Source organism: Hakea prostrata, chromosome 3 (assembly GCF_041222555.1).
Source record: "Hakea prostrata isolate BN-2017 chromosome 3, UWA_Hpros_2, whole genome shotgun sequence".
NCBI lineage: Eukaryota > Viridiplantae > Streptophyta > Magnoliopsida > Proteales > Proteaceae > Hakea > Hakea prostrata.
This window is the reverse complement of record NC_142602.1, coordinates 25,146,615-25,169,188: the sequence shown is the minus strand read 5'-3', so window position 1 is coordinate 25,169,188 and position 22,574 is coordinate 25,146,615. Positions and strand designations below refer to the sequence as shown.

The 22,574-nt window shown below is 37.5% G+C and overlaps 1 protein-coding gene across 3 annotated transcripts; it reads left to right on the top strand.

The window, feature by feature from the left end:
• Positions 1–5,622: 5,622 nt before the first annotated feature.
• Positions 5,623–21,961, top strand: LOC149021850 (uncharacterized). 3 transcript variants are annotated; one of them, XM_089150028.1, is made up of 5 exons: positions 5,623–5,937; positions 12,971–13,227; positions 17,470–17,557; positions 20,190–20,256; positions 20,343–21,961. In XM_089150028.1, the coding sequence occupies exons 2-5, from the start codon at positions 13,101–13,103 to the stop codon at positions 20,394–20,396; spliced, it is 336 nt and encodes a 111-aa protein (XP_089006154.1). In that variant the 5' UTR covers positions 5,623–5,937; positions 12,971–13,100; the 3' UTR covers positions 20,397–21,961. The 3 variants fall into 3 exon arrangements, with proteins under 3 accessions (XP_089006154.1, XP_089006153.1, XP_089006152.1); XM_089150027.1 differs by having other exon boundaries at positions 12,966–13,227; XM_089150026.1 differs by lacking the exon at positions 5,623–5,937 and adding an exon at positions 5,946–6,447 and having other exon boundaries at positions 20,343–21,959.
• The last annotated feature ends 613 nt before the right edge of the window (positions 21,962–22,574 follow it).

The following is a 22,574-nucleotide window of genomic DNA, read 5'->3' as shown; positions in this document are numbered from 1 at the left end:
CTTTCAAGCTAAAATCACTCTCCAAGTTCCAAAGAATTCTACAAAAGAGAGTGCAATTGATCCAAAATAATCATAGAAACACGAGAAATTAAATCAGCAATAATCGGGAATTGTTCGGAATCCAAGGGGGGTAAAACACCCACCCAAATAGGGGGCGGGGGGTTGAGCCACACAGGGCCAGTCGACTGCCCAGTCTAGGGTTCATGCCAAAGTGTTCAATTTCGTCCCCAATTCAAAATCAACTTGCAATGGGACTTTGGGGTCTTCAATTTGACAACATTAGGGGTCCCCAAACTACCTTTCAAACATCCCAATTGGTTTCCAAACGAAAACCCCCACTTTGGGCTCTTCGTGTCTGCTCGTGGATGTCTCAAAGAGGTTCAAATGGGTTTTAAATGCAAATGATTGAACTAACCAACTCTCACAAAGGTTGGGAAACATTGATGGGGCAATAATTCTTATTCAATGTTTCTCAACAATAACCACCACAACAATGCAAATATCTCATCATAAATGCATCAAAAGAGAGCTTTTGAAGGAGCTTTCGAGTCTCCTTAACTTATCGCATGATTTCCTTCGTGTCTCACAATTCGGCACTACCAAAGGAGTGAAGAAACTCAAAATCACGAGCTCTCCTTCTCTCCCACGTTTAGCCTCCCTATTGCATAAACAATGCATTTGTGGGGCTAGAGAAACATAAAATAGGGATTTAAACCCGAAACTGGATAGGGGTGGTCAACCCAGCCGGTCAATTGCCTCCCACCAACTAGCCCTATATCTCCTCCATGGGAAAGCTGATTACGACGAGCTTCAAAGGGTAAAAAGGTCCTTTCAAGGCTTGATCAAGGTATAGTTTACCTCAAATTTCAAGTCCTCTAGCATCAGTTTATGGATATGCCAAAACCTCCTTTTATGTCTTTTAGACTAACCTTTTCTCTTCTTTTGAAATCCATTAGGGTGATCGGGTCTTCATCGTGGTAATCCACCTCCATAGGATCGATTTTTGAACACCCGAGCTCAACTCGTATGGTCCAGAGTTGTCGCTTACTTGCTCTCTAGGTTCGCAATCCTGAAACCAATGGGTTAAAGGGTCAGAAATCCGAGCGATTTCACAGACATAGACATGGTAATAGCATGGGGAAGTATATTTTCATATATGTACACTAGATGAGAATGGGCCCCTCCAAACATAGAACTAAGGGGATGGTTGGGGTGGTCGACGATGCTTGTCTCTTTTGTGGGGTTTTCGACGACAAGATTCAGCCTTTGAGGAACTAGAGAAGGAAACAGGATGCATTCTTTGGGCTACCAAGGGAGGGGAGGGGCACACAAGAGTAGCAAGAATATCCATATCATTCATGGGTAAAGAAGAAGAGAAACCACTTTTGGAGTAGACAATGACATTGAGAGTTGACAAGGGAGAACACTCCATTGACTCAGACCATGTCACTCTAGGCACTTGTAGTGCACGCATCCATCTAATAGGTGCTCTAGATGGTGTTAGAAATGCACATAAAGTGAAGGAAACAAGCTACGTGTGACTAAGGGTGTCAATTGGTATAGTTTTGGTAATTCAGTACGGTGCCAACTTTGAACACCAAAAACCAAAGCCGTAACGTACCAAATTTACACAGTACGATATGGTTTCAGTATTTGCAAAAATGGTTTGGTATGGTTTCGGTATTAAATTGGTGTGGGAAAATGGTTTAAAACGGTATCTAGTGCGGTACAAATTTGGTACGAACGAACCCATGCCTCTTTTGTTATTAGTTCATTAAGATCCTAATAAAATTGCAATCAAACAATCGATAGAATTTGATATTAACAGAGACAAAGCAAGTAAATCTAAGAAGAGGAGTGAGGGACGAAACAAAAAACTTAAACATGGAATTATAGATAGGGTAAAGGTAAAATGTTATAATTGTAAAATTATATTTATATCCCTTAATTTGGTATGGTACCAATTCGATACGGTTTCGGTACATACCGATGGAATGAGTATTGAAACCAGAACCGTATTGAAGAAATTTAGTTTTGGTACGTATCATACCGAGTTAACCATACCAAGTTTTGAATGGTGAGTTACAGTGCAATTTTAGACGGTGCGGTTCGGTACAGTTAAACGGTTTCAGTATGCAATTGACACCCTTACATGTGACACGGGGGAAGGGCCAAGCATTTACTGAAAGTAGGAGAAGAAAACTTGAAGGGAGATAGAAGGAGGAGAGAGAGGAGGAAGGTAAAGAGGCATCCACATCTCACAAGAAGAGAGGTTGCAAACTTCCAGCCAATTGCTCCCTTACCCACACCGGTACCACCAACCTAGCACATCTAGCGGGGGGGGGGGGAAGAAGTTGTCTAAATGAGGAAACAACACTCAATCTAGATTTGGAAAAAGATAGGAATCTATAGAATAGAGGAACGGGATTGGATCAACCCATAGTTGGTTGCAAGGGAAATTAAGGTGAGTAATAGGATGTGTAAACATAGGGAAAATGTTCGACCCATCTCTAATTCTAATTTCACTTATATTTTTATTTTTAAGCCAATTGTAATTACTAGAAACATCACAGTGATAATTTGATTAATCTCTTTCCTAATTCAAGTTCCTATATGCATGCAACCCTATAGAAGTCAATGAAGTATTTTAATGGTTAATAAAATTCTTACAATTTGTACTTTGAAAAAATTTTCATTTTTATTTTTTATCAAGGTTCACGTGTATGTACCTCAACTGCATCCTCAAGGTAGTTTTTATATATGATTTATATATGATGGGACTTTGCCCTTGCCCTTGGCCCTTGGGAGATCTGAAAACTTGACCTCATATTATGAAGTGTTAGTTTTTGCAAACTGAGCCAACACCTCAAAGTTTTTTGCTCTTAAAAGTTATAAAGAGTTACCCCACCCACCCACCACGATGAAACTTCACATATGTGTGGACTAATGTGAAGCATTCATATGTTATAAAATCCAACTTATAGGTTGAATTCATTTGAGTGCCTCACTTGCATTTATGTGTGCTTATGTTTGTAAAGAATTCCCACACTCACCCCCATGGGGTTGGCTCGATCAGTTGGAAAAGATCAATACCTCATAAGTAAGAGGCGAATAATTCAAATCTCCTTAAACCCGCACTTTTTCCCTATGGATGAGCCCCCTCCGGGACACAAGGGCAAACAAGTAGGATACCAATGGGGAGGGGAGGTCAATGGGTATTCATTCCAACTAAGATCTCACAGTTCCCAATCCCAACATTATGTATGTGAAGGTAATTCATTATGTAAGGTTCGGGCAAAGAAGTTGTGTAATTGTGGTTGCTCAAACAATTTTCCTGTCAACAGGTTCTTGGGTAGTTTTGGAGTGAGTGGAGGAAATTTGTCCAAACCACCTTTGACGAGATTTTCTTAATTTGTCACCAATCAAGCGCAAATCCTAAATCTACCCTATTATGGTTGTTCCTCACTTTATCCTTCTTAATTCCATTATTTATCCATCTTAGTGGAAATCATTCAAACTCATGGTGAGATGCACGCCTAATCAAAGATTTTTTTTTTTTTTTTTTTTTTTGAATCCGAAGAGTTTATATGGGGGAAATATTACTAATATAAGTGCCGCCGGATGGGTGTGAACCCAAGACCTCCCCGTGGGAAGTTGGGCTTTTAACCGCTCTACTAATCCACCATTGGCGTGGGAAAAAAATTAAAATTATGGGTTAAAAAAAAATATTCAAATTCAAGCCATTAGATTTAAACATTTTTTTTTTGGATGAATAAAAAATTCATTACAAAAAGGAAAGAAAGAGGGGTAGGGGTGGGGGTGGGGGTGGGGGTGGGGAAGAGTACAAACGGAGTTAAAGGGCTGACCTTGACAGAGGCCTGCAAGACCAAACAAGATCAATGAACATAAGAATGTACTACAAGCAATGATAACACAAAAACTCAAGCCCAAAAGTCCAACAAACTATTTTTTCTTATTTTCCTGTTTTTTTTTCCTCAACGATGGGAGCTCCACTAAATAATCATTGGTGAAGTGGTGACAACCTTTTTTTGAGTGCGAGCTTCTCCAGAAATCATGGAGAGGAGAGAAAGGGGTCTTGGTGTCAAAAGAGCCCCTAGGCTCACAAGTAGCTAGTGAAAAGAAATTAAGCAAGGCACAAGGGGAAGGGAGGGTCAAGCCAAGAGGAGGAGGAGGCTGGGTAGGAGCTAAGTGGGAGAGAGGAAGACACAACAATGGCTAGAAGAGGGCCAAGGAGGGGAGGGAAGAGAGGAAGGCCCAGAGGGGGAAAGGGGCCTAATAGGAGGGTGGGGAGGTGGAGGAGAGAAGTAGAGGGAGACATATCACAAATCTATAATAGAATGGAAACCATATAATTTGGCCAGGATCCTGTGGCACATGAAAGATTTTGTGCCAATTCTTTTAACCATGGGACAATGTGTTCCACTTGGATTCAAAACTGAAGAGATTCCTTGAGCCCAAAAAACAAAGACAACACCAAAGTTCTTGCTGACTTTGGAATGGGGCCTTGCCCATTCAAACAAACACCATGATCTATTATGTACGACTTCAAAAGTCCAGCACCCTTTACTCCTATTGATTACTGACGGGTCTAGACCTAGAAGAATTAAACTAGAATCAGGAACCAAAGACCTCAACAAACAATCTCTCAGGGGATCTGGCACTAGGCTGATAGCAGTTCATTTGCCAAACGTCCTCGTGCTTGTGGGCAAGGGGTGAGCAGAATAATCTATTGAGTTGTCTAGTACGAGATATGGTGCAACAAAACTATAGGGTTAGGCCGTCATTTCCAAAAATGACTTGATTTTGCATACACCAAAAAAAATAGTAGGAATAGAAGAAAAAATAATTAAGAGCCATGTCATTCAAGAATCATCCCAATATCTATACAAAACTAAAGGTAGGGAGAAGACGTTGAAGGCATCCAAACGAAGGCCAAGTGGGCTTACAACCGACCAAAACCAATATTTCTGTATTTTTGGGTAAATACTGATAAACCTTATTTGGTTTAGTTAATATTAATAATACTGGAATGCCTTATTTATCAAATTTTCATATGACAAAGTAAAAGGAAAATTAATTAAAACCTGATTAAAATATTAAAGTTATTTAACCAATGGTTTGACAACACTAACTATAGTTTAGCCTCCGGTCTACCGTCTACCGTCAATGTCTTCCTCATCAAGTCATCGCTAACTACCGTCAATGTCTTCCTCACCAAGTCATCATCGCTAAGTCTTTTGACTAAAAAAAAAAAAAAAAAAAGAAATCGTCGCTACTTCTATCCGGTCGCGATTACATTTTTTCTTTCTGCGCCAAATTTCCTCCTTTGGTACTTAACTTACGTGTAATGTATTATTTCCTTATAATTCATTAAAATGGAAAATGAAAATATTGCAATTTCACATTACCCCAAAAATACCCTTTTAAATTATTCATATATTTTATATATGATTGTCGATTGAAGTGAAACATCAACCAGGGATAGGGCATTGTAGTCATTTAACTTGTACAACAACAAAGACACAGTCACACAGATTTACCGAAATTCACGTGCATCTTAAAAAAAATAAAAAAAAAATCATATCCTTATGACCTTATCCATCTCGAGGCTGATCGTATATTCAAGTAGAGCTTACTCCTGCAGCGCGTCTCGAATCAAATCGAATCGAAAGATAAAAAGGACAAACGAAGAATTACGAGAGAAATCAACACCGCTACATTGAATACTGAAATCGAAAGTTTTGTGTGTTCTCTTCTTATTATTGTTATTCTATCTGATCTTTTTTATGCTCGAAGTATTTGGATTTTCCACGCGATTCTCGTTGATGAACTTCAAATTCGATAATTTCATGAGATACTTGAACAGAGGTCCTGAATTGATGCCCTAGATCTTATTTAATGGCTTTCTCGTGACAGGTATTATCATATGTTCTTGATCCTTTTTCATTATTTTTATTGGATTGTATACCCAGTAAAATTTCCCCCCTTCTTGACATGTTTCTGGTCAGAAGTTGGTGCTGAGGTTTAATGCGTTCTCCTCGTTATGTGTTTATTAGATGGAAAATGATGCCTTTCTCTCTGTTGATGGTTTTCCTCAGAAGTAACGAATTCATGCGTACTTGATTGGTTTGGTTGCTGTCATTTTACGGATTGGATTGTAGTGATATCTATTGCGTGCAAAAACATAAATAACCAATATAGGAGGAGAGGAGAAATAATGAAAGGAACATATTGGATCATGGGTACTAGAGAAAAGGCCGATTGAGTTGTGTTTATATTGCTCACGATACTCCAGTGTTTTGGGGGCTGGGGTAGACCATTAAGTATCCATCTTGGGAACAAAATGGAGGAAGTGATGCATCTGATTCTTCAACTCTGGCTTTGCCATGTGACTTTCATGCTATAGAGCGAAGCCATGTTTTCAAGGTTTTTGTTTGCATTGCACTTAAGCTTCAGGCTTCCTGTCCTACTTGGAATAACGAAACCACATTCCATGGTGAAGATATATATAAATATCATCTGACATTTGCTTGATTGAGTATGTGACATATACTTAACTCTGAGATTGTATATTTTTTATTTGCAGATTTTCTAAGTTGGTCTTATGTAATTGCATTTTGATGTTATAAGGGGTATGCGAAAGAATTTCAAAATGTTTTTATGTACTTCGAAAAACCAATCCTTGGGAAGCACTATTTCAACATGATATGGAAATAATTTGGGTCTACTAGTACTGATGCTGTCAAGGATCAAGAGACTCAAGTGATCCTGCAGTACTGGTCCACCTAAGAGAAACTTTGGCTGTGAATTATTAATTTTTTTTTTTTTGGGGGGGGGGGGGGGACCTAGACAGATTAGGTCAACATTATGGTTGAGTGAACTTCATGGGTTGACAATCATTTTCATCTTGGTGAGATTTCTATGATCTATAGATAGTTTGATGATCATGGAGGTTGGTGCTGGTCCAAGGTTAGTACAGAATTGTTGCAGTAGAGGGTAAAGGGGTTTTGGGCCAATCAGATATGCTGTAATAGATGAAAACACAGGTCAATCAGGATATTTGGATGATTTTAAATCAGAGTGGAGCAAGACTGTAGAAAAAGAACATGTAGATTAAAAGGGAAAAGTGCAATAATAGAAAACAGAGATGAGTGAGAAGATAGTGCTGAAAGAAGAAGACATCAAAGAAATTACTTCTCCTCCTCCTCCTCATCATCATCAAGCCTTGTCCCAACTAATGGGGCCAGCTACATGGATTCTAGCCTTCCAATCAACTCTATTTTTTTTTGGGTGGATCAATCAGCTCTATTTGAGGCCAGAAGAAATAATTAAAAGCATTTTAGGTGACTCATTTATTCCATTTAATTTTTAAAATCACATGTGGTTATGTATCTACTTTCAGCAATTAAATTGACTTCTTCAGGACTCCTAAGCTAATAATTTAGCTTGTTATTTTTCTGTAGTTACATAAAGGAAATTTGATAGAAGACTTACTAAAATATGAGACTTGATTCCTATATGATTCACTGACTGGCTCAATTAAGTAATGCTATTAATAATAGAACTTATCCTCATTTTCCCCTTATAGACTCATAAAGAAACCTAAAACAACTTGGAAATGAACTCCTAATAGACCCTAGACACTGAAACTGTAAAGCTTGAACCACTTCTCCGTCATACCTTTTTGGTCTTTTACTCTAAAAAATGTGGATGATTAATATTCATTCTTTCCAATAGTCTTAATTCTAGCCAAAATCAAAATAAAACCTAAGATTGACCAAACCTTTGACCCATTAATTTTCCTTTGGCTGCTCCTTCATCAAGTATATTCATGGATCAGTTAACTGGAGTTTTACCAACTGCGTAGACCATAAACAATTTGAATGAATATACTTAGTTGACATATTTTGGCCAAAAAAGGGTAATGAGATATACCTGTTGGAGGTAGTCTTTTTTTGGATTAGTTAATTGCCATTGGGGCTTGGTCATTAAAAGAAGTGTTTTCTCCCCTTCCAGAGATTAGCATAGAGTCCCTTCACACTGATGTAAACGGTAAACCTCAATATGAGGTCTAGTCTTCAGGATCTTATTCAAGTGAACCAACAATAAATTTAGGGTTTTTACAGCCATGCGGTTATGGTGTAGGGCTGCTTGATTCTAGGGTTGGGGATATAGGGAAAACAAGGTTCAGGTATGGATTGGAGGTTAGGGCTTAAAGAGATTCAAATCTGATCCTTGCTGTAAGTTAATTTCAGATTTGAAACTTCAGGTCTAGGGTTTAGAAATATAAGGAACTTTTAGAATTTGGGGTTTCTAGGAGGTGGCTAGGGTCAGGGTTAGGCTGAAGGTAAAGGAAGGGTAGGGGATGATAAACCTAAAAGGAAACTGGATTTAGGTAATCGGTTTGAAAGTTCTAACTGAAGGAAGACTAGGTTTTGGGAATTTAGGGCAGCAAAGGAATTAGGGTTTTAACTTGGGTGTTGTTGGTCCAACTGGGCTGAAATTGAGAGGGAAGGTCATTAAGGCTTTGGTTATTTATTTATTTAATTTTTTTTTTGGGGGGGGGGATGAGGCTCCTAAAGTTTGGGATAGGTCTAACGGTTATATTGCCATAGATATACCTTGAATTTTAGGTCTAGAAGAAGTCCGTAAATTTCAGAAAAATTCCAAAAGATTAAAAAAGGGTGGAAAGCTACTAATGCCGCAAGGGAGGAAGAAAAAGGGGAAGGGTGGGATGTGGTAGGGACTAGGGATTATGATAACTAGGGTTTGCAAGGGAAATGGTGATTGCTGCAGGCTATGAGGAGGGGGAGAATGAGGGCTGCTATGGGAAGAGAGGGATGAAGAAGAGTAGGGGTAGGGTGCTTGCATACTTGTGGGAGCGAGAACTTAAATGATTACAACAACTACAAGCCTTGTCCCAACTAAATGGGGTTGGCTACAAGGATTCTTGCCTTCTAATAAGCTCTATTTGATGCCCTGTTTGATACAATGCCTAAAATATGCATATTCTTTCTCTCCGCCTCTCTTAGGGTTATATTAGGTTTGCCTTAGCTCTTCTAATTCCTTTAATTTGGATCAAATTAGTTCTCTGTATAGGAGCATTTACGGGCCTTTGTTGAATGTGGCCATGCCATCTCAAACAACTTTCTCGTAGCTTATCACCTATCAGAGCTACACACAAACCAACTCTAATATGATCATTTCTTATCTTATGCTTCCTAATTTTGCTACTCATCCATCTTAGCATCCTCATTTCGACTACACTGAGTGTATTTATATGATTTTTTTAAACAACTTAGCAGTTAGCACCATACATCATAGCTGGTTGAACAACAGTCCTATAGAATTTTCCTTTGTGTTTTAATGGAATCTGTCGATCACACAAGACCCTGAACGCACCTCTCTATTTCATCCACTTTATTTTAATTTTTTGGGAAGCATCATCCTCTATATCATCTTTTTTATTTATGATTGAACCAAGGTACCTAAAATAGTCGCTTTAAGGAATCTCTTTATCATCAAGTTTCACCATCTCATCATCCACACGATCATGACCAAAGTTACAAAGTAGATATTCTGTTTTTGTTCTACTTAGTTTAAAGCCTTTTGATTCCAAATTTGCTCTCCATAATTCTAATTTGGTATTAATCCCTACTTGTGTCTCATCTATCAACACAATATTATCAATAAAAAGTATATACCAAGGAACCTCATCTTGAATGTCTTTGATTAATTCATCTATTATAAGTGCAAATAAATATGGACTTAAAGCTGATCCTTGATGTAGACCAATTGTATTTAAGAATTAACTACCTTGTTCTTCCTCCATTCTTATGCTCATCATCGAACCATCGTACATATCCTTAATTATGTCCACATATTTACTTGCAACATCTCTTTTCTCTAGTTCTTACAAAAAAAAAAAAAAAAATCTCTTTTCTCTAGTACTTGCCAAATAATGCTTTAGGGACTCTATCATAAGCTTTTTATAGGTTAATAAAGACCACATGAAGATCTTTCCTGCATTCTCTATTCCTTTTCATAAGTCTCCTACTAAGATAAATAGCTTCCATTGTAGATCTTCCTGGCATAAAGCCAAATAGGTTATTTGTAATTGTGGTTACTTGTCTCGAACAGGTTTCAATTACTCTTTTCTATAATTTCATAGTATGACTCATTAATTTGATGCCTCCACAGTTACTACAGCTTTGTATCTCTTTTATTTTTGTAAATTGAAACTATGATGCTTCTCCTTCACTCATTGTGCATTTTCCTTGTGCTCATAATCGTATTAAACAACTTGGTCTGCCAAGCTAGCTGATAGGTTCCTAATTGCAGAAAATGAAAACACCAACAGCCGTAGGCCTCCTCCTGGAAAACCTACAGCTCTAATCAATTCTCCTTCAAATAAGTTTATTCAAAATTTCATCAAAGCTGTCTTGTTTACAAATAAATGGCTATATTTATAGCCTCCACAAGAAGGATTCATGCTAGGACTCAATATCAAAAAGCAATTCAAACTAAGACTTCTTCTTGGACTCAAATTGGAAAGCAAAACAATCAAGGACTCCTAACTAAACAAAAGTGCAAACATATAACACTCCTGTTTTAAGAAGAAATTCCTTTTAGGATAGGACTCTAACTTAGGAACCAAATCAAAGGATAATTTCTACTTTACTTGGGATTCCTATTCCACTAAGGACTCTTATTTAACTCATCCTAGGATGATTCAAATTGCAAAACAAGAGCAGGACTAGTCTCCCAGTAGAATTTGGACTGCAAATATAGGAATGCCTTTCTAACTAGGACTCCTAACTAGACTAGGACTCTTTAATAATTTAACAAAGACTAACTCAAATATCAGAATAAGATTAGGACTAGAATGCTAATAAAATTTTGGTTCTTAGATCAAGTTGGCCAGGGGACCCAAAATGACCAAAATGCCCCTATGGCCGAATTTCCCTGGATTGCTGGCAGGGCCGCAGGATATTGGCAACCTCTCTGGGCCTTCTTTGGGTGGTCCTAGATCCAGTTCACGTCACACACCCTGCTGGCTTCTCTTTCTTCTTCCCAAGAAATAAGAAGGAAGAATAGATTTAGTGAAGCAATCTCCCACTATTACAAAGATATTTTAAAAGAAAGCAAGAAAAGGAAGTTTGCCATCCAAGCAAGAAACAGAGACAATTGAACTTTCATCTCATTCCAATAGTAAATTAATTTTGCCAACAGTTTTCTCTTAATGAATCCTCCATCTAAAACCTTTCTCCTTCATTCCGCCACTTCAAGTAGAGAAAGTAAGAGTTTCATTATGTTGGAAGGAGTTACAAAACAAAATTTTCTTCCTAGGGATTCCGGAAAATGCCAAGAAACATGCTGATTCTTTGCTTATGCCCGTCCCCATTTTCATACTCAAAATGAGCCCAGGTACCTGATTGCATTGTTGTCAAGGTGACAAGGTGAGGCATGGAGATAGAGGGCAATGAAAACCAAAGCAACAAAAAGCAAGGCAACAAGGCTTCACTAGGTCGCCTTGACCCATAAATGGGCCTAGGCAACAATTGACAACCTTGCCTGATTGTTAACAGTTTTAAATCTGTAAAGAAAGAGGTGTATGTAATTGAAACAAGAAGTGATAGGTCTGGCAATTAGGCCCTTAAAGAGGTTGTGCATCCATAATTAGCAGCCTAGGACGCTTTGACAACCTTGCCTGATTGTTAACAGTTTTAACTTTGTAAAGAAAGAGGTGTATGTAATTGAAGAAAGAAGTGACAGGACTGGCAATTAGGCCCTTACAAGAGGTTGGGCATCCATAATTAGCAGGTATCTCATTTACAAGAAGACATGAAACAACATTAGAAGAGGTTCAATTTTAAAAGGTTCCCCAACCAAAAATTTGCTTGATCACCTTGTTATTCGATAAGCTATTGTTTGGTTCTTTAAAATTCTTCTATGGAAGGTGTAAGACTTGAAGAGGCTAAAACTACTAGGTGTAAGACTTAAGAGGCTAAAAATACTAAGTGTGTGATATTTTTTTATGGTTTCAGAGGTTAAAGTGAGTTTATTACAGCTACTTCAAGTGAGTAATACCTCCAAATCTTACTTAACCTACTTGCAAGTATGTGTCCTATTCACTATGCAAATATGGTTTGAGCTTAAATAGGTCAAAAATAGAAAGGAACTTTGTCCCTATCATCAGCGATATTTATGTCTTGAGATTGTCCACCTGATAGGGGAACTCAACCCCTCTCAGTAGTCAAAGTTCAGTTTGAATCAACCATGGGAAGTCTTTTAAAAGGAACTTTACACTTCTATTAGTTACCAAAAGTCCACTTTCATATTGATGTATTTCCCCTTCTTCTTTTTTTGTTTTTCCGTGCAATTTCAGTTATATTTGTATTTAATTTTGAGGCAGTTCCATACTTTTCTGGGTTGGAAGTTTACTTGTGAGATACGTATGGGGTCTTCATCTCGTGGTTCGACTTAACAACCTTGGAACCGCTAAGGAGTTTCCAAACTCATGCCAAGCTGAATGTCCTTAATGCCACTGCGGCTATATACATGACTCCCCAGGACCCCAACACCCCCCCCCCCCCCAAAAAAAAGGGGGGGGGGGAAAGAGAAGTACTGAACACGAAAAAAGAAAAAAGAAAAAAAATATATATTGACACCCTTAAAGTTAATAGTTCTTGATCGGAGTGTCTTTCAGTGCTTCAGATATTGGTAACTGTATCATTATTTTTTATCACATAGTCGTAAAAGATATTGCTTATGCATGATTAATTGTCAAGGTTCCAGTCAACAAGGCAATTAAGTTGCCTGCCTAGGCAACTAATGCACCTGGACACCTAGGCGTTTACTTACTATATGTGGCACATCTGAACTAATTTTTTGCACGTGGTACTGCCCTAAACTCAACTCAGTCCTTTGTCTGTTCTGTGCAGAGCAGTTGTGTTGGTGGTCTTGTCATATCCCAAGTCACCACACCTGTTGAGGGAGCTTCAAGGATACTATACAAGAGCACAAGCAACCAAACCTTGGGTTGTAGGCAAAGGCAATGGTCATCCAGTCTGAAGGTGATGGCAAACAACGTTAGCAATTCTCACTCCCATGGGGAGCAGTCTTCAGCAGTTCATACATCTTCTAATGATGAAAAGAAACCCATGGATGCATATATTAATAATACATCCGTTTTTGTAAACCAAGGTTTGTTTCTCTTAGAATGAACTCAGATACCCAATACTGATCCATGCTCTTTCTGAAATCCCCCACTGCCTCTGGCTTACTTCTCTAAGCTACAAAGGATGACCTGTATGGGTTCATTGTTTGAGCTGATTTTTAACTCATGCTTGCCATGAGCATCCTGATTTACATAATCCACGAGTTATAGATCCTTCTAAAGAAGTAAAAATGAATACTAAGGAGACAGTTTTTCAATATACCATATAAAAATGTGGAACTTATTTGAAATTATCAGCTTTCAAGATTATAATGTTGTCACTCTTTCTTGATGGTGGCATTTTAGTTTCTTAATGCTCTTACTTTTACACTAACAATATATGATTGTAGTTGTCAAGGTGTCGAAGTGCCATGGTTGCCTTGTGTCAAGCCCCCTTCAGTGCCTTGGTTCAGCTGGGCAACTTTGAATTGAACAATACATCATCTGATGCATCAGATTAACATTTCCGGAATTCTACTTGTTTATGTTGCTTATTCTTGAGAGTAACTTGATTGTGTACTTCCTTATCAAGTCATGCTTCTTTTTGTGTGTGTGTGTTTTATCTTAAAACATCCATAACCTTCTCCCAACTCAATGAGGTCAGCTAGGACATTATAAGGTTAAAGAAAAGAGACAGAGTAGCATCAGTAAATTAAGCATTGAAGAAGATAGGGAGATGAAGTCAAAGTAGATCCCAGGAACATCCTTTTACACGGGATCGGTTGCAAAGGTCCTAGTCTTCCAGACAAGTCTGTCAGCCACCATACTAATAACTAGCTCTAAGACTCTAATGCATGCATAAACTTTCTTACTACTTCAATAGTTATTTTAGGCCAGTCCTCTACCGCTTTTAGCTCTGTTTAACTGAATCTGATCATTCTTCCTTATAGGTGTGATGTAACCCAACTCTATGGTTAAGGATTCTTTAAAATAATCCCCTAGAATTTAGGGTCAATCTTCTTATTGAAGCAGAAAATAATGAACAAAAATCTAATGGGTTGACTTGAAATAATAAGGAATACTACAGGGAGAGCTGCGGAAGGGTTTATGAGATATTAGGGAGTTAAAAATATTCGATGGGATGATTTTGGGAGACTAAAAATTATCATAGGGTTGAAAGAGAATAGTGGGATTGATCTTGGAATGAAAATGGTTTAACAAAAGTAGCTTGGGGTGCTTAGGGAAGATTGTAGGGATGATCAAAGGGATAAATCAAGTGATGGAAAATTTCTAGGGTTTCCTGGACTGGATCTTGGGCAGTCTTTCTTCAGTCTTTCCTTTCTTTTCTTCCTTTTCTTTTCGTTTCTTTTCTGTTTTCAGACTTGCTGCAAGTCAGAGAAGGTGAGAGATGAAACCGAGGGAGAGAAGGAGGAGACGTGATGCCACAGGGGTTGGGGGTGGTGGGGGAGTGGAAGGGGAGGGCTGCGATTGAGATAGGAGGAAGGGTAAGGGGTTTTGGGCTGCTGTACTTACTTGGAAGGCTGCTGTAGATGAAGAACTGATGCTATAACTTGAAGGTATGGTGCTGAATTTGAAGAAAGAATCCTTGCACCCTGCTGTGGCCCTCCCAAGAAAGCCACAACTTGTTTCCCACAAGAATCTTAATTCTTTATTCAAGTCAGTCTAAGTTTACAATCGGAGGAGTGACTTATTTATGGCTTTACATACCAAATGAAAGACTTAGATTCTAACTAGGAAAGAAAGATTGACTCAACTAGGGTTTCCTTTATAGACTAGGATACCCCTTACACTTAAGTAAATAACAACCACACAATTTAAAGAATTTAACTTATATTCAAAGACCTAATTATCCACAAGGAATCTTTATTTAAAAAATAGATTCCCATCGTTACTAGAACTCAATTTACTAACTCAAACAAAGAAATAAAAATAGATTTGGACTCCAAAAATTAAAATAAGAGTTTTTTACATGTCACCTACTATAATGGGGGTGAAACCCGGGTCTCCCACTATAGTGGCAAAAAGTACATGTCACCCACTTTAAATATTACAAGTTACCCACAATAAGGTTTTTGGCTTAGACTCTGTTAAGTGAGAAGTAAAATGACCCTAATGCCCTTTGGGTGGTAAATGACCTAATTACCCCCAGTTAACTCAATTCAAAATTCCAAATGCTTGGGCAGTAAAATGATATAATTACGCCCAATTTAACTCACTCACCCCCCTCCACTCAACGATTTCATCTCCATCGTGTATCTCTCTCCCCCCCCCCCCCCCCCATACTCCTCCCATTGCAACTCCTCTTCTCTGACTTCCACCATAAGCTTCTCCAACCACAATTGTAACTCCCATTGCAAGTCTTCTTCTCCAACCATCGTAAGTCCTCCATTATCTTGTCTTCTTCTTCGACCACACTCACCACTGGAAGAAATCCAATCTCTTCTGTCTAGCCATAGTCTTCATTCTCTACACAATTTCATATTTTCTCAAAATCTGGCAGCACGGTGGTGGGCCAGCCCTAATTGCGACATCTTGGTTCGGCCTTGGGCTTAAACTAGGGTTTTGGCGTGGGGATATTTTGTGCTTTTTTGTGTGGATATTGTGTGCTTATATTAAGGTCCCTCTAAGGTGTCCATTGGAAATGACCATAAAACCTCAAGCAGCTTTCTCTTAGCTTGTACTAGATTGGTGCAATTCCTAATTTAGTTGTAATTCAGTTGTTTCTTATTCTCTTCTAGTCTTGCCACATGTCCCCCTCAACATCCTTATCTCTGCTACACTCATTCTGCCCCATAAAACATAGCTGAGTAGTAGTTGTCTTATAAATTTTTCTTTGAGATTGATAGGCATACTTTTTTGTCACATAAAATGCCTAAAACATCTCTTCGCTTCATCCATCTACCTTAATCTCGTGCAAAATGTCATCTTCTTTATCACCCTCATTGTTAATGGTAGAGCTCTGGCATCTAAAACATGTATTCTGCAGTATATCTTGGCCCTTGGCTCTCAATACTTCATTGCTTCTTATAGTTTGACTGAAGTTACACATCATATACTTTGCCTTTGTTCTACTTATTTTAAAACCTCTTGATTCCAAAGTTGATCTCCAAAATACCAACTTTGCATTAATCCCTTCAATTGTCTCATCGATCAAAACAATTTCATCAGCGAATAGCATACACCAAGTTATCGTGTATGTGGTTGGTAAAGATTTTCCATTATAAGTGCAACAGATAAGGGCTTAGAGCTCACCCTTGGTGTATGCGCGATTGTAATTGGAAATTCATTACTTTGCCCTTTTGAAGTTCAAACATTCATTATTGTGCCCTCATACATGTCCTTTACTACATCCACGTAATTTCTTGTCTCCCTCTCTTCCCTAGGATCTGCCAAATGAGCTCTTTGGGGATGCCGTTATATGCTTTTTCTAAGTCAAGACCATATGGAGGTCCCTTCTATAGGCCTTAAAGATTTCCATAAGCCTCCTTGAAGGTAACTGTTTCAGTTGTCTCTCTTCCTAGAATAAATCCATATTGGTTCTTTGATTTAGCAATTTCACTTCTTAGGGGAGCTTCAATGATTTTTTTCAATAGTTTCATGGCATGTCTTATAAGCTGAATACCTCTGTAATTATTGCAATTCTGGGTAACACCTTTATTCTTAAAAATCTGCATTATGATGCTTCTCCACCACTCATATGACATTTACTTTGTACTCCAAATCTTATTAAATAATTTTTTATGGCTGGATAATTTTTCATTTTGAGACTTACCCCAAAAAAATTATTTATTTTTTCCATTTTGAGGTGGCCAAAACACTTATTTTAGTTCACATTTTTGTTACTTTTTAGCTAATTCCATGACTTTCTTTGTAATCAACGTCCTTGCTGATAAGGGGTTTTATAAAGCTGCTAATGCTCCGAGTTTGCTCTGTGACTTAAAAAAAGGGGCATTTAAAAATAACAATCAAGCAAGAATCTGAGATTTTCTCCTCTCCTTCTAGGTCTATATTGTGGGCCTTGGAGCACATTAAGTACCTATGTTATCAAACCCATTGTGGATAAAATTTAGTTTCGATCAAGAAGATTCCTTAATTGTTCTTTGAAATCATTAAATCATACTAAATATAAAAGGATTTACTAATTTTTGTAAAGTATATGGTTTCATCTTGATGAATATTTATGTTTTCTCTCTGCTTTTTGTAGTTTTCATTTATTTTTATTTTTTTTCCTATATCTAATCTCTAACAATAGCTTGTTTGTTTTGTAGCTTTAATAAGTTGGCATGAAAATAGAAGACAGTGGATTGGAGATCAATCTCAAAAGTCATCAAGAGTTGCAAAGGATCCTGTTATTAGGTATTTTCTTGTGTCTGTTATTGTATGGTCAAACTTCATTGGTTGCCTCATGATGGTTTCACTTTGCTTATTGTTATATATTGCATGGGCTGTTCTACAAGGTTCCATATATTTAATCATTTTGACGAAGCCTGAATGATTCAGTGAAGTTGTTCAAATCCCACCATAATTGGGTTCATTCTGGTAGATAGTTTGAAATGATTCTTTCAATAGTCAAAAGCTAGATTTGCCTGAGATTTTGGGTCTTTCCTGTTTAACCATGTATATACTTGGAACACAAAACCACCCAAATTGGTAGTTTGACTTTGGACCTAGATTGGTTGTAGCTGCCGTATCCTACTGTATCTTTTCCCTTGTATAGGTTGTTCTGTTCATAATTTCGTCCTAGAACACGCAGCTTTTACTAAAAACACATGAGATGAGCACTAAAAATGAAGAACTAATTTCGTCCTAGAACACACAGCTTTCACTAAAAAACATGAGATTGAGCACTAAGAATGAAGAACTATTTAATTGGAAAGCATTCTACAATTGCAAAAACTGATGATATTGTGTTGGTAGATGAGACTCAAATAGGGATGAATACCAAGTTAGAATCATGGAGAGCCGGAGAGCCACTTTGGAATCAAAAGACTTTAAACGAAGTGGATCAAAGACAAAGTTTCTAGTTTGTAACTTTGGTCATGATCGAGCGGAGGATGAGGTGGTGAAACTTGATAATAAGGAGATTCCATAGAGCGATTGTTTTAGTTACCTTGGTTCAATCATAAATAAAAAAAGGTGATATAAAGGATGATGTTCCTAAAGAATTAAAATACAGTGGATGAAGTGGAGAGGTGTGTCTGAGGTATTGTGTGATTGTTGTATTCCTTTAAAGCTCACAAAGAAAAAAATCTATAAGACCGTCATTCGACTAGCTATGATATATGGTGCAGTGTGTTGGGTTGTTAAAAAGAATCATATGAATAAAATCAATGTAGTAGAAGTGAAGATGCTAAGGTGGATGAGTGGCAAACTAGGAAGGAGAAGATAAGGAATGCTCATCTTAGATTTGGTCTGAGGGTAGCTCCGGTAAGCAATAATCTATGAGAAAGTCGTTTCAGGTGGGACTTCCACATTCAACGAAGACTTGTAAATACCTCTGTATGGAGAAGTGATATAATTCAGATTGAAAGAATTAGGAGAGCTAGGGGGTAGGGGCAGACCTAAGATAACTTTAAGAGAAGTGGTGAGAAAGGATATGCATTACTTAGGCCTTGTATCTAGCATGCCTCAAACACAGAGTTGATTGGAAGGCAAGAATCCATGTAGCCGACCCCATTTAGTTTGGACAAGGCTGGATGATGATTCTACAATTGAAAAAGTCTGAACATTATACCAAAGTCAAAATGTGCTACTTATCAGAAAAAAAATGTCACAAGTTTGATGGGTATATCTTTATCCATTACTATGCCTTCTCCATTTCTGTTACTTTTATCTTCCATCCCAAAGATTAAGTCATCTAACTCCTTCGCTTTATTACCCTTCCATCTATTCTCATAAAGACAGGATACGTTAATCCTCCTTCTCCCCATAATATTTATCAATTCTAGATTCTTATCTTCTAAAGATCCAAGGTTCTATGATACTAATCTAATATGGGAGCTGACATGGGATGTTGCTTAGAGGGGAATGCCCCTAGGTAATAATTGTGTACTTTTCACCACACATGGGTCATGATATAATGTGGTAGGTAAAGCTAAACTGGTTTCTCATCCTCTTTTTCTGCTTCTATCATATGTTCTGTCTCACCCCTAGTAGTCTAGTGTGTAAATTATTGATCCCCTCCACCCCCCCCCCCTTTCTTTTCTTCCCTATTGTTACATCCACAATATTATTAATGCTAGTGTAAGAAATGTTTTTCCAGAAGAATTTGAATGTCACTTGTCATTATGTCATTTTTAGGTTGCACTTTTTTGGCATGTGAAATGATAGGTTTACCCTCATGGGAGAAAAAATTGTGTTGTAGTGAAAGAAAGAAAAAGAGTGACGTTACGATGTCTTCTTACCGACCTCTGTTGTAACTAGGTTATCCCATGTGTATATGCTTGTGGGCAGGAAATCAGTGTCTTATTCCAAAACAATGTGTTTCCTAATCCCAATCAGCTAGTTGCAGTTGCTGGTGTACTTGCCTATTGTGCCACTACATTCAATTAAAATCCAATGCTTTACTATTACCCATCAACCATAATTGGTTATGGTTAAACAGTATGTACTTCCCCAAAAATTAGGATAGCAGGCTCAAATAACTCTTCAATTTGTGTATTGCACTCTTTCTTTGCCTTCCTAATAATATTTAACCTTTTTCTGGCCATCCATTTAATTTTTTTAGCTGTTTTAAATGTGTCGCCCTGAACTTGTTCTCCCACTTTCTGTTTTAACTGAGCTGAAGCGGTTGTCTTTACAAATGAAAATTTTAGTGACTTGTATGACAGTAGTTTCTGAAACATTGGGCTAACGATTTTTCATAGAAACCAATGAAGTCGTACTGAAGTTACCATGCATTTACAGTTCTTGCTTAAAACTGTCTATACCTCTTCTGTTTATGTTGCATTCCATGTGCCTAATATGAGTGAAGTAAATGTTTTTGTAGCTGGTCAACTACTTATGAGGAACTGCTCTCGACTAATGATCCTTTTCCCCAGCGAATCCCATTGTCTGTAAGTTGTTTTAGACGCCATGTGTTTTACTTGTATTTTGACTGTAGTGTACATATACTTAATCACTTATTTTTGGTTTCATGCAGGAGATGGTAGACTTTTTGGTTGACATTTGGCATGAAGAGGGACTCTATGATTAGATAATCATGGAATTTTTTCCTCTCTTGCCAGTAAGAATATATGCTTTTATTGCATTTTAACATACAAAACCAGGTCAATCATTTAAGTCCGGTTTTCTCATTGATACTGGCTTAATTTAGAACGTTCATAAACAGAATTGCAGAGTCGTATTCATAAAGTACTGTAATCTTTCTAGGATTTCAATTCAAGAATTTAGACTCAAATTGCATATGGTCTTGTCATCTCCAATCCTAAGCTAAAGATGAATCTGTATTTTTCTCTTCCCGAGCGACTTACATAGAGGCATCTGGAACTAGCTTCATTTAATTGTATGCTGGGCTGCATGGTTGCCAAAACAGTGTTCCCGGGACCAGTGATTGGCTGTTTAGACAGCTTGGATCACCGAAACTAAATAATCAGTCGTTACTGGAGTTATGCCAATCTTTCCAGATCGGGTAGTTGGATTCATAGACATTCTCAAACTTGTAGTCCTGTTTGAATGCTTTACCAAAACAAAATTGCCTATCCTCTTCCAGGGTTCACTTCTTGACATTGGGGTTTGGAACTGCTCCAGAGCCAGATGACCCAATCTTTGTTGAGCAGCTCCGAAGTCTTGTTGCACTGGCAGGATGGTTATTCAAGTGTTCGGGTTCTTAATTTGTATGTGTGTTTTTTCTTTGTAGTGTTACTTCCTTCAGGCTGGGTATTGTGAATGAAGAAGTTTCATACTGTCACATTCAGTTTTTGAAGTCATTTTAATCTTTCAAATTCTATTGATCAAAATTCCTTTCTGAAGAGTCCCTTCCCTTCCCTTCTTAAATTCCATCAGCAGAGTGAAATTATTTTTTCGTGCCAGGAATTCTAGTTCCAGATCCTCTATTGGCTACCATCCAGTTCTCTCATCCCGAGTTTGACCAAATAAATTGCCCTGGTTGGGATGCATTTGTAATGAACTTTGGTCAATCTCGATTACAAAAACTGGAAAAGGCACTGTTTCATCGAAAATTTAGTGAGTTTCATCATTTTGCCCATTTTACTTTTCAAAAGAACCAATCAAAACTCGAAAAAAAGTACAATATCTCTATGATATTTTGCTATTTCAAAATTTTTGATTCAATTTAAATGAGTTTTAGAAATGAGAATTCACACTATGATTGGGAACATCCTTATGACATTCTTCTATCTTTTAGTGGTGAGCACAACTGTATTTTGTATATATCATGCATGGTCTATGTTCGCTCCTCAGACATACATATATGATTTCATATTCATCAATCTTAACATTGGACCATCCTTCTTCCAAGGCAACTAGGGGTATTACATGAATCCTTTAACTAGGTTACTTTTATATAGATTACATGTTTAAACTTCACTGTTGAGGTAAAAAAGATAATAGATTTTTTGAAACTCTTAAAGATATCATATCTAATCCTTCCATTGAATTGATAATTTACAGTCCTTCAATCTCAGCACTCAGTAGATACTTTTGCCGGCAGCTATTGAAAGACATTTTGATACGATTATGTTAAAATGAAATATCAATTCCATGACATGAAAACCAAATCAGTTTGAGAGATTAGAGGAAACCAACAAATGGGTAAGCAAGAGGTTTTTTTCTTGTGTTATTGTGAACCATGTTCAATCTAATAAGTTCCAGTTTTATTCCAAGATTAGTTGTTTAAGATATTTATGTTGAAAAATTAGAAGAAAAAAAACATAGTTGCTTGATTGATATTATTTGTGAATTTATTAGATTTCCCGCAATATGGGGAGCTGAATTGGTAGCCCTGAGATTGTTAGCTAGCCCAAGTGGTGCACTAAGGAGCTAGGCGAATTTTAAGAAGGTATTTAGTTATTTCCCCATCCCTTTGAATACCCAATGGTTTCATTATAATATTAGGACCCAACATTTGTGAGTTCCACTTGGAATCCAAATTTCAAGTAGGAAATCTTCTAGAAGTTGATTATTTATTTTTGCAAATTATCTTTTAGGAGTTATGTAGAAGAGTATTTTCTTGATGATTATTGAGTTGTAAAGGAAATTCCAGTGCAAATTAGATCCATAAGTTGAATTTTAGTATATTTTTTAGTTGGAGTCAAGTTGGTTTCTTATGTAGAGTCTTGGTTGTATTCCTCCAGTTAAGCCCGAGTTAAAGTAGCCTATTACGGCCTAGGACCAAGGTGATCCGACATAGTCT